Raw genomic sequence first — 11,417 nt, 5'->3', positions numbered from 1 at the left:
GGCAAGTAAGGGTCATATCCTCAGGGATTGGGGATATTTGTCTCTTTTGAAATCCAAAGTAACACGGGGGATGTTTTTGTATAAAGGATGACAATTAAAGCAGTTCAACTAAAATAAAATAGCCAACTAAAAATTAAATGACAATTCACTAAAATCAAAGTAATAATAATTAAAAGTCTAGTCAAGAAATAACTTCAGCAGTGGTTCACCTAATTGATCATCGAAACAAAGGTAATTCCAATTATTTACCAATAAATAGGTTATAACTATCAAACAAGCGATGACAGTCAACCCCTCCTTACTGTGTCGGTGATTAAGGTACGCCCGTTAATCACTGCTCTAATTGAGAAATAATTCTAGGTACGATCGTAAAATTTAATTCTCAAATTGCCTTACGTATTAGAGGAGCCCTATTCTAACCGAATAACGCACTACTAAGGTTATTTTAGATTAACTCGCGTATTCCCCTGACACAAATCCAATCATGTCAGTTGTCACTATTTCAAGGCAATTAAACAATTACAGATTTAATACCCTAATTGACAATAGGTTACTAAATCAATTCATTATCCGGATCCAAGACAATCAAGTAATTAAATAGCCATAAGCACTTCAAGCAGGGAATATGCAAACACCAATAAATAAGAGGAAAAGATAAAATTAAATCGATCTCATAATTTTTAGACCAGCCAAATCCTCTGTTGTTTCTTAACTAAAAAAAGGGGTTTAGTTCATCGTTAATGCAAAAAACCCATACAAAGCTGTAAAGAAAGTAGCGGCCATTGTCCTTCGAAATTGGGAAAATTCAATTCATTCGAATATTGAAAAGATAGCAAAGCTACAAAAGGCGATTGATTGTTTTCACTTCGTCTGGCATACGAAGAAGGAAAAACTACTAAGAGCCAAAAGAAGAAAAGTCAAAAACTAGAAACTAAAAAGTAGTGCTTGTTCTCTGCTATCCTATTTTCTATCTAATTACTACTTCCCTTCTGCGGCTGCCTACAGGAAGAAAGAAAAAGGAGACTCCAGGTCTCTCTCTTTTTGAATGCTGTCTTCGGCCAAATTACCAAGAAGGGTCGCGTCTTGATATTCCAAAACTATCCCTGAATGCCTGCTACTTGAACTCTTTTCTGATGACTGCCAAATTGACACTTGTTATGGTATTTTTGTTCTACTCCTTGTAATAAGTGCAAATTTTCAAAAGTGAGTAGAATCTGATAATTAATCCACATTGGGTCAGGTAATAAGGGAAATTAATTATAAAATAAACAATAAATTGCAACCTATTAATTCCCCCCACACCTAAACTATGCTTGCCCTCAAGCATGATAACAGCAAACAAACACCAATATTTGACAATGGCTATTGCTCCATCTACCATGTTGCCAAAATACCAAGAAAAACATATATCAAGCATTAGTGATTAAGATTCAAAAGCCATCACCACGGTTAGTTTTTAAACCACAAACTCGTCCAATTTCAGGTTAACTAATCTAAGAAAAATGAATGATCGCTCAACATTAACAACAGATGGTTCAACTATTAACCAAAATTTCAACATTAAATCCACAAATCGGCAAGCTAACTTTTATCACACACTAACACAACCTTCTTTTTTTATAACGATTTCTATTTTTTTAAATAGTAACAAAAGACTTAGTCTCTAGCCATTAGAGTCTTTTGACGCGAACTCCAACATTTGCCAGATGGAAGAGTCCTGTTACTCAGCTCCGATCGCTATAAGACCACGTACTCATAGTGATTACTACTTTTTGACGCGAGAATCGGCACTTTTGGTGAAGATCCCCAGTTACTCAGTACTAACAACTAGTAGAGTACAGTCAACTTTTATTCACAGCCAGACAACACAATAACTCAAAATAACACAAACAAAAACCTAAAAACAGCAGCAGCTAGCCTCATTTCTTTAAACATGGAGAACTAAAGTTAATAACCTGACCAATTCACATAAAAATGCCAACAATCATTCCTTACGCCTAGAAAAATTAACGGGGCATTTGGTAAAAGGGTATCGGAATGGGGTTATGCAATAAACTCCATAACTCATGTTTGGTTTACTGGTATGGGAATTGAAATATTGGAATGATATCTAAAAATTTGGCATTTCTCCATTCCTTACTAATTTCGTGGGTTTTGTCCAAAACCCAAATCTTATTCCCGGTCCCTCTTCTTTCTCTCTTTTTCATTATCTCCATCGCTTTTCTTCCCCCCAATTCTCTGCCCTAATTACCCCCTAAAAACAGGACAAGCTGGAGCTTTTGCCGTGGGAAGAAGAATAAAAACGAGGAAAACCACACCTGTGCTACTGAGAGGTACGCAAGTTTTCTTCTGTTTGTTTTCTTGTCCCAGGTTCTCTATTCTCCAAATCCATAAACAAGAATACTTTATGCAATAGTGGATCTTCTTCTGCTGATTCTCAATCTTCCATTTCCCCTGTAGATTGCTCCTTAAAAGGTTTGTATCTCTAGTTTCTTTAGATTTTTTTGCTCTTGGGAGCAGTACGCACTATGCTTTCTGTACGGTCTTACAAATTTGCACACTTTTCTTATTTTGTTTTCTCTTCTGATATTAGCAGTCAGCAGATCTTCATGATTCTTGAGCTTTAGTGCTTCTTTTTTGTGGGTTCTATTTCTTTTTTGTTTTGTCTTCCGCTATTGACTTTGTGGGGTCAAAATGAAAATCATATTTTATTCCATCATCTTCTTGAATGCTGATCCCAAATGCAACCCAAAAAATGCAAAAGAATCCAAAACCAATAAGCATCAGATTCGTATCAGTAGGATGAAGTATGGATCTGCATCATATCACCAAAGGTTCCCCTCTCGCAAATCGAATTGGAATTCAGATGTTACTCAAACCATTGATTTTGTGAGTAGAGTTATCACTTGAAACCCACCTACTTCATGCTGGTGCAAGATTAGAAGTGCAGACCGTGGAATATTATAAATTACATTTTCATACTCAAAACAACATACGTAGCAGTGATGAACTGGCTGGAGATAAGTCTTTGGCCGTGGTGAATTGGACAGGGACTTGCTCGGCAGACCCCACTACTTGGAAGTTGTTATTGGGTGATGCATCTGTGGTTAAGTTCATTGAGATTGAGAATTGACTCCTAAAATGTCATCTTCCATTATCTGTGTTTTAGTTTCAGGGATTATTTTAATATAGTTTCCGAACAGCCTGGCAATAAGTAAAATGCAACAAGTGCAGAATTTTCGGCCGGCACTTGTGGCTTAAATTTCCTATGTTTCTCTGCTCTGCTCTTCTAAATTCCTGAAGGGTACTTGTATTGGTTCATTATGCCTCGCTTGTATTGGTACTTGTAGGGAGAAATTCTTGAAAACCTTAATTAATGGAAACAACTACAAATATAAGTACAACCTAGTTCTCAAGTGTACAGCCGAATTATAACTACATAATTATAATTACGAATGAAAACCTTATTGTGCTTGTTCTTAAGTGTGCCTAGTTCGTAACTAGTTATGATGTTTGACCACCTAAATCTAATAAGTACAGAATTTCCCTGCTTTTTCTAGGTAATATTGAGGTCATATAGCACAATATTCTAAAAAATTACACAAACGAGGTTGGAATTCATTTTTCTACAAGTTTTTATTTACTCTTCATGTATGTATCATTCTCTTTGGACATTAATCCTCTTTGGACATGTAATTTTCTTCAATACAATTATTTATATCATAGAATTATATATTTTTTGAAATAGAATTTTACTTATTCTTGTAATTTTCTATTATAGATAAATGACATGTCTTCCTATTACAAATAGAAGACGGAAACGAATGCGCAATTTTCAAATTATGTCTGCAATGCTTATGACTTTCATTGTGGTTTTCATGATGTGGTACCATGTGACTTTGGTGTATTTGTACAATGTGAGACATTCAATAAAATCTAAAGAAGAAAAAAAAAGAGAGAATGCAATGGTTATTTAGAATTACTAGAGAAAGTGATATTCATTGTGTGAGTATACTTCACATGGATAGACGCACATTCGGCATATTATGTGACATGGTTAGAAATTTTGGGGGTTTGAGACCCACAAGAAACATGAGTTTAGAAGAAATTGTTGCCATGTTTGTGTACACTTTGGCTCACCATGAAAAAAAATTGAATGATTGGCCTTACATTTTTGTGAAGTGGAGAAACAGCGAGTCGCCAATTTAATCTTTGTCTTCTAGCAGTATTAAAATTACATGACTTGCTTCTCGAGAATCCTGAGCCTATTACTGATGAGTGCACAGACGATAGATGGAAATATTTTAAGGTACTGTATATTGTAAATTGGCATAAATATTTTGAATTTTAATGACATTTTTCTTTGATTTATGACATATTTTGTTACTAATTTGATATGTTTGGTTCTATAATAGAACTGTCTTAGAGCTTTAGATGGGACTTTAATTAAAGTGACACCACCTAGTAATCAGAAGCCAAGATATCGAACAAGAAAAGCAAGTATTGCAACAAATGTATTAGGAGTTTGTTCCCCAAACATGAGATTTATATATGTTTTGCCTGGTTGGGAAGGTTTTGCACATGATGGTCGTGTGCTTCGAAATGCTATCTCTAGACCTAATGGTCTTAGAGTACCACAAGGTAAATGTATCATTGAAATATCTAGAGAAATGTGATAGAGAGATGTTTTGGACTACTAAAAGGAAGATGAAAAATTCTAGCATCACCTTCATTTTTTACAATTCGAGCACAAGTACGAATTATAATAGCTTGTTGTTTATTGCATAACTTGATTCGAAAGTTCATGTCCTATGATCCACAAGAACAAATGCCATGTGAAGTGTCAAATAGTGAAGAGGATGAAAGTGGTGTCGACGATAGAGAAATGGAGTATATAACAACTATTACACCAAGTGATGACTGGACAAATTTTAAAAACAATTTAGCTGAAGAAATGTTCACCACCTGGCGAGCTACATTTGATGGTTGATTTTTAAAGTGTATCACCCTTTAGCCAATTTAGCCCCAAATGCAATCTTTGGTGTATTATTTGTTACAATTTCAAAATTTTTATTTCCCTGTAGTTTGAATGAACTTTTGCTTCATAATTTGACAATTTCTTTCTTGAAAGTTTGTTGTACTAAATATGTAAATTTGTGAATTGATATTTACTTTTAAACTAAAGTTTATTTGTTGACATTACGGTTTATTCTTATAATTATTTAGAATGATATTTTATGGTAGGGTGGAGAAAGATGAAAGCATTCGGGGACGAGGAAGAAACAAGTGCTTCTGGAATGATAATGAAGTAAAAGTATTGATTGAAGCACTACAAGAATTAGCTTGTGATCCCTTATGGAAGACGGATGGTGGATTCAAAAACAACTACATGAATGAGTTACACAAGATAATACTACGCAAGCTTCCTACTTTTGAAAAGCAAGTTTCTCCACACTTGGAGTCAAAGGTAAAATGGTTGAAATCTAGATATCATGCAATCACTGACATGTGTAAAGAAAGTGGTTGTCAATGGAATGATGTTGAAAAAAAAATTCAATGTGAAAGGCAATGGTATGAAGATTGGTATAAGGTAAAAAAACTTCTAACCATAAATTTTTAGTAATAGTTTATTATTTATATTTTCAATGGTATGAAGATTTAAATTTCTGCTTATTTATTTGATTACTACTTTTTAGATGCATAGAGAAGCAAAAGGCCCTTGGGATGTTAAGTTTCCATATTTGGATGATCTTGACATAGTATATGGGCGAGATAGAGCTACTGGAGTTGTTGCTGAAGGTTTTGCAGATGCTGTCCACAATATGGAAAAAGAAGTGGAAGAGGTTGCTGCTCAAATAGACTTAACGAATGATGATAATGGTGATGATGATGATGATGAAGCAAATTCAGCAACACAAACAGCTTCAACAAGGACAAGAAACTCATCAAAGAAGCAAAAGAAAGCATCACCTACAATAGGAAATCCATCAAAAAAGATGAAATCAACTTCAACACAGCCAACCATTGATGTTCAATTTCAACAACTAACAGGACAGTTTGGATCCTTCATGGAGGGTATTGCCACTAACTTCACCACTATGGCAACTATCATGGCAAATGAAGATAAACGTGAACAGTTGGCTGTAGATAAAAGCAATAATTTGCATACTAAGTTGGTCAATCTTGGATTACCAAGTGGAGACGTTTATAAAGCAAGCAACATTATAGGAGCAGATGTAGCAAAGCTAAATATGTCCTTTAATCTTCCTGCTGACATGAGAAGGCAATATGTCATTAATCTCCTCTATCCTTTGTCTAATTTCTGAAGTGTGGCTCCTTATTATGGATGTTTGGAAAAGTATGGCTAGTAAACATGATGATAAACTCGATGGGAACTTTTTGTCTATCTTGGAAGTGACTCTGTTCACGATCTTTTGGGTTATGCCATAAACATGTTGATTTTTTGTTTGGATTCTATGTAATATCTTCTACTTTTGATAAAATGAAATGACAATATATTATTTATGTCATATGATTATTTCTAAGTAATTATTGTTATGTTACGTTATTATGCTCATGATAACTTGCAATTATATGACAAGATTATTAATAAGGTTTATGTAATTTTTCTTTTGAAACCTTAAGACAAAGTTTATTGTCAATTTTACAGGCAGGGTTAAAATTGAAAATTTATTATATTCCATTCCGAAAGAACCAACGAACCAAACATCAAGTATAGTAATGATACCCATTTCAGATGCTTGAACCAAATAGATGTATTGGAATGAATGGTCTCATTTCAAACCCAGGATATCCGATTTCAAATCCGAATCCGATTCCAAGTTGCGAACGAATCGCCTGCTAACCAAAAATCATAAGAGTCAAGCAATTACCGATATTCACCAAAGAGATGTCCTTGGACTCAACCACATTAGCTAGATACACTTTTATTATTAAAACTTGGCAATAGTAGAATTAGAGAAAACAATCCAACATCAAATCTTGACAGTCATAGGAGAGCTGATCACTAAAAAAAAAACAAAAACTAGACAAAAAGCAAACTAAAAATAAAAGAAAAACATCTGAAAACCAAAAACTAAAAATAGTAGCACCAGAGCTGATCCCCCCACACCTAAATAACACATTGCCCTCAACGTGACAAATAAATCGTAAAAGCAAGAAGAAGGGTAACAGGACTTCCCTGAAGTCGTCAAAACAACGATGGTTCAGGCGAAAATTGGGGTGCAAGACCCGCGTGGTGCATAAATGCTGCCAAATTTTGCGCCACAAAAGCCACGTTGGTGTCAATATTGGTCACTCAATCCTCTAGTCTCTGAACTTGCATCTGGAGTTGGTGCCAGTCATCAGCCCTTCGGGGGTAGAGGAAGCGGGGCGGAGGTAGACGGGCCGAGATCATCGCCAGTAGGAGACGAACGGGCAAAAGAGATTCGAGGGGGGACGCAAGGTGGTCCTCGGGGAGTGAATCGGTAGAAACCATTGACGTACTCGAGAATCCCCATCATTTCCAAGCATTTCACATTCAGAAATTTCATTTCAAATGCCAAATGCAGGTCGTGATCCAAAAAATTAAGAACCCTCAACTGTACTGCCAAGTGTATAATGTAGGACCCGATAATCAGAGGTTTGTTCTTTTTGGCTAAAATGGTTTTGAACTGTGCTACCAACCAACACCCTAAATTGACCTTGATATTATTTTTCATACCCTAGATAAAGAAGAAATCGGGTCGAGAGAGTATACCGGAGTTGTCCTTACGACCCGAATAGATGTAGGCCAAGAGTCGCTGAACGTACCAGGCACTGGGGTTCTTAAGAAAAGAGCTCCTAGATCTAGAAGGATCATAGCGGTGCCTGTTGACAGACATGTCTTTCCACACATCGTGGTCGAAGGAGCGAAATGACTCTACGTAATCACAGGCACTCTCGGCGTACTCTCTAATCTCAGCACACTCCCGAGTAATGAAACCAAATGCTAGATTAAATTGAGTAATGGAGAAATTGAACTCCTGACCCATTGACGGAAATGAATGATATATGCGGTATCAACAGTATATCTCATAGGCAACTCAAACTCAAAAGTAGAGTAAAACTCCCTAATTAACTCGACAAAAGCGGGACGAAAAATAACGAGATAAGGGTGCTGTCCAATGGCAGTAAACATGCGCTTAACCTGCTCCTGAATACCCAGAACACCTATAGTCATCTCATCAGAGCATTTACACGGGATAATACGCCGCTCACAAATCATAGCGTATCGCTGCTGATCGGTAGGTCTAGTGAAGTTTAAATGCCCCCCGAAGTAAGCGGGGGGTAGTCATATGAACACCCCTACACCTGTCTAGGCGGGATCGAGCACCGGAAGAGGAAGGTTGGTTGGTAGGTACATTGACCGGAATAGAGGGTTGGGGTAGGGGCTGAGGTTACGAGGCTCTAGATCTAGAAGAAGATTTTGGTCTCACCATATCCTCTAACAGTCAACTCAATCAACAAAATATAGAATTTCCCACACACAGAGCAACAAGCAAAGACAATAGTCCCCAAATATGTATTTAACCACCAGAGAATAAGAATACCCAATGCTCATCAGAAAATCAATAGAGGACGAAGATTACAGTGAATATAGCAAGCAGAGAAACCCCAGATAGGAACCCAGTCCAATGGAGTCAATAGGCAATCCAAGAAACAATTGTGCCTGTAAATTTGGCAACGAGGTGCACAATTTATTGGGCCAAAATCGCAGACAAGTGCATAACTCAACCAACCGAAATCGTAGCAAAAGTCCCAAGAAGTCAACAATTCAAGCAATAATAGTTCAGGAATCTGACAGTAACAACTTAAATCCCAAGCTCCTAGCTTCCAATCAGTCAGCCAATAAAGTAGAATTAACCAATTGTAGTCAAAATACCCACACAGTTGATGAAACAACTTAAACGGCAGACCCACACTAATGATAACCCCAAACAACACCAGACACCACCAAAAATTAGGGTTGAATCTCAACTACCTTGAATTCCTGGATGATGGCGTCGAATGTGGGTGGATGCATCGGGTCGCACGTGTGACGTGAGTGAGAGATGGGCGAGAGCAGAGGTAGGTGGTGCGAGATTCGTGGGTGAAAGAATGAGGTAGTGGTGGTGTGCGATTGACCGAAAGAGGAAGAGGAACAGCGGCGGTGGACTGTGCGTGAGAGAAAGAGGCGTGCGGCAATTGGCTTTGGGTGGAGTCGCGGCGCCCGACAGGCAACGGGCGATAGGGAGAGGGAGAGGGATGCACGCGAGGAAAGAGACTGGAATGGGGGCAGCGCGCGGAGCTTTTGACGGAGTCGCTGCCCGCGACAAGTGGCGAGAGGCAGCGCGGCTGCGTCGCGTTGTGGAGCATCACTGGTCGGTGATGGCTGGCGGTGCACAAGCAAGAGAGAGAGGGAGAGAGATGCGCTGAAGGATGACGGCGGCGCAGCGCGGTAGGTAGAAGAGCGGCGGCGGACGTGAGGAGTGTTCGGCCAAAAGAGAAAGGGGGAAGGGAGTAACAGGGGAGAAGAAGGAAAGAAAAGGGAAAGAAAGAAAAAGAAAGGAAGAAAGAAAGAAAGAAAAATAAAGAAAAAAGAAAAGGAAAGAAGAAGAAGAAAAGAGAAAAAGAAAAAATAAAATGATTTTTGGTTTTTTTTTCTTCATTTTTTTCTTTTGAAGTTACGGCCAAACAGAATTTTTTTTTTAACAAAATGTATATTCGAATTTCAACATTTAAGATTAAAATGACCGTAAAATCTTTTGAGGTTTGAATGTCTACTTTTCCCGCGAACATGACGCAGGCAAGTCATGAAGGCAAGAACCCTTCTGACGAAGAGCTCTCCATGTGACTTAACGCGGACACGTCATGAGGGTGGAAACCCTTTTAACCAAGCATCAAGAAGTTGCACCTTGCCACGCGCCTTGTTGACGCGAGCGCATCAAGTCAAAGAGAGAGCTATGAATCATTAAAAACGAAAATTGAAACCAGAAATCGGTCAAACTCAAATAGAACATATTTAAGCTATCAAACAAAATTGAACAAACAACTAAAAAAAATTGGATTGCCTCCCAATGAGCGCCTTTTTTTAACGTCTTTAGCTAGACATGGCTAATGAGTGCTAGTTAGAACATTTTGGCGTGTCCAAACTTATCACCTCCACCTCTCTATCTGCAAAACCCTCGTAATAGTGTTTTGAGACGATACCCATTTACCACAAACTTCTTGTTTGTCTTAGTATTTTGGATTTCCACTGCACCATAAGGAAAGACGTGAGAACAACAAAAGGACCAATCCATCGGGAACGTAACTTACCTGGGAATAATTTGAACTTGGATTGGTGTAGGAAAACCTTCTGACCAACTACAAAGGTCTTCCTAGAGATTTTTTGGTCGTGGAACACCTTACTCCTCTCCTTGTAGATCAATGTATTCTCATACGCTTCATTCCGGATCTCCTCCAATTCCTGCAAGTCCAACTTCCGATGGGCACCGGCCTCCTCTATCTTCATGTTGCACTGCTTTATCGTCCAAAAGGCCTTGTACTCAAATTCCACTGGAAGGTGACACAGCTTCCCGAATACCAATCTATAGGGTGACATCCCTATAGGGGTCTTGTATGCTGTCCGATAGGCTCAGAGTGCATCTTCCAAACCTTGACTCCAGTCCTTCCTATCGGGTCGCACCATTTTCTCTAGTATAGACTTGATCTCCCTATTCGATAGCTCCGCTTGACCATTGGTCTAAGGGTGGTACGATATTGAGACCTTGTTGAGTACACCATACCGTCGGATCAGCGCAGCTATGGTCTTATTGCAGAAGTGTGTCCCCCTGATACTAGTAATGGCTCTTAGCATCCCAAAACGCACAAAAATATTGAATTTAATAAAATCTGCAACCACTTTTGAATAATTAGTCCGGGTGGCTTTAGCCTCCATCGATTTAAAAACATAATCGACTGCCAACAAAATATATATAAAATCAAATGAGGTAGAAAAATGCCCCATAAAATCTATACCCCAAACATTAAAATTTCTACAAAAATCAGCGGGACTCGGGGCATATGATCTCTACGGGCTATATGATATACCCTTTGACATCGATCACAGGATTTACAAAACAAGTATGCATCTTTAAATATCGAAGGCCAATAAAACCCATTCTTTAATATCTTATATGCTGTTCTCTTAGGTCCAAAATGACATTCACAAGCAAAAGTATGACAAAAAGTTAAAATTGATTGAAATTCAAGTTCACTTACGCATCGTCTCATCACTTGGTCAGTACACCTCTTCCACAAGTACGGGTCATCCCAGATGAAGTACTTGGCATCGCTCTTCAATTTGTCCCTCTTCAATTTTGGCCAACCTGCAGGGAAATTACCCGTTACTAGGT

The 11,417-nt window shown here is 38.0% G+C and overlaps 1 protein-coding gene across 1 annotated transcript; it reads right to left on the bottom strand.

The window, feature by feature from the left end:
- Nucleotides 1-10,190: 10,190 nt before the first annotated feature.
- LOC140038424 (uncharacterized) lies at nucleotides 10,191-10,624 on the bottom strand. Its single transcript, XM_072083779.1, has 2 exons — nucleotides 10,339-10,624; nucleotides 10,191-10,276 (listed from the first exon to the last, which is right to left on the bottom strand). Exons 1-2 carry the CDS (start codon nucleotides 10,622-10,624, stop codon nucleotides 10,191-10,193), a joined length of 372 nt encoding a protein of 123 aa, XP_071939880.1.
- Nucleotides 10,625-11,417: the final 793 nt, after the last annotated feature.

The sequence above is a fragment of the Coffea arabica genome, chromosome 3e (genome assembly GCF_036785885.1).
Source record: "Coffea arabica cultivar ET-39 chromosome 3e, Coffea Arabica ET-39 HiFi, whole genome shotgun sequence".
Taxonomy (NCBI): domain Eukaryota; kingdom Viridiplantae; phylum Streptophyta; class Magnoliopsida; order Gentianales; family Rubiaceae; genus Coffea; species Coffea arabica.
Note: the sequence above shows the minus strand (reverse complement) of the source record. Positions and strands in the feature narration are given on the sequence as shown.

Coding starts and splice junctions, on each gene's coding strand:
- LOC140038424 (XM_072083779.1), bottom strand. CDS start 10,624: ATGTCACCCTATAGATTGGTATTCGGGAAGCTGTGTCACCTTCCAGTG. Junction 10,277..10,338: donor CAAGTTCAAATTATTCCCAG/GTAAGTTACGTT, acceptor CTTATGGTGCAG/TGGAAATCCAAAATACTAAG.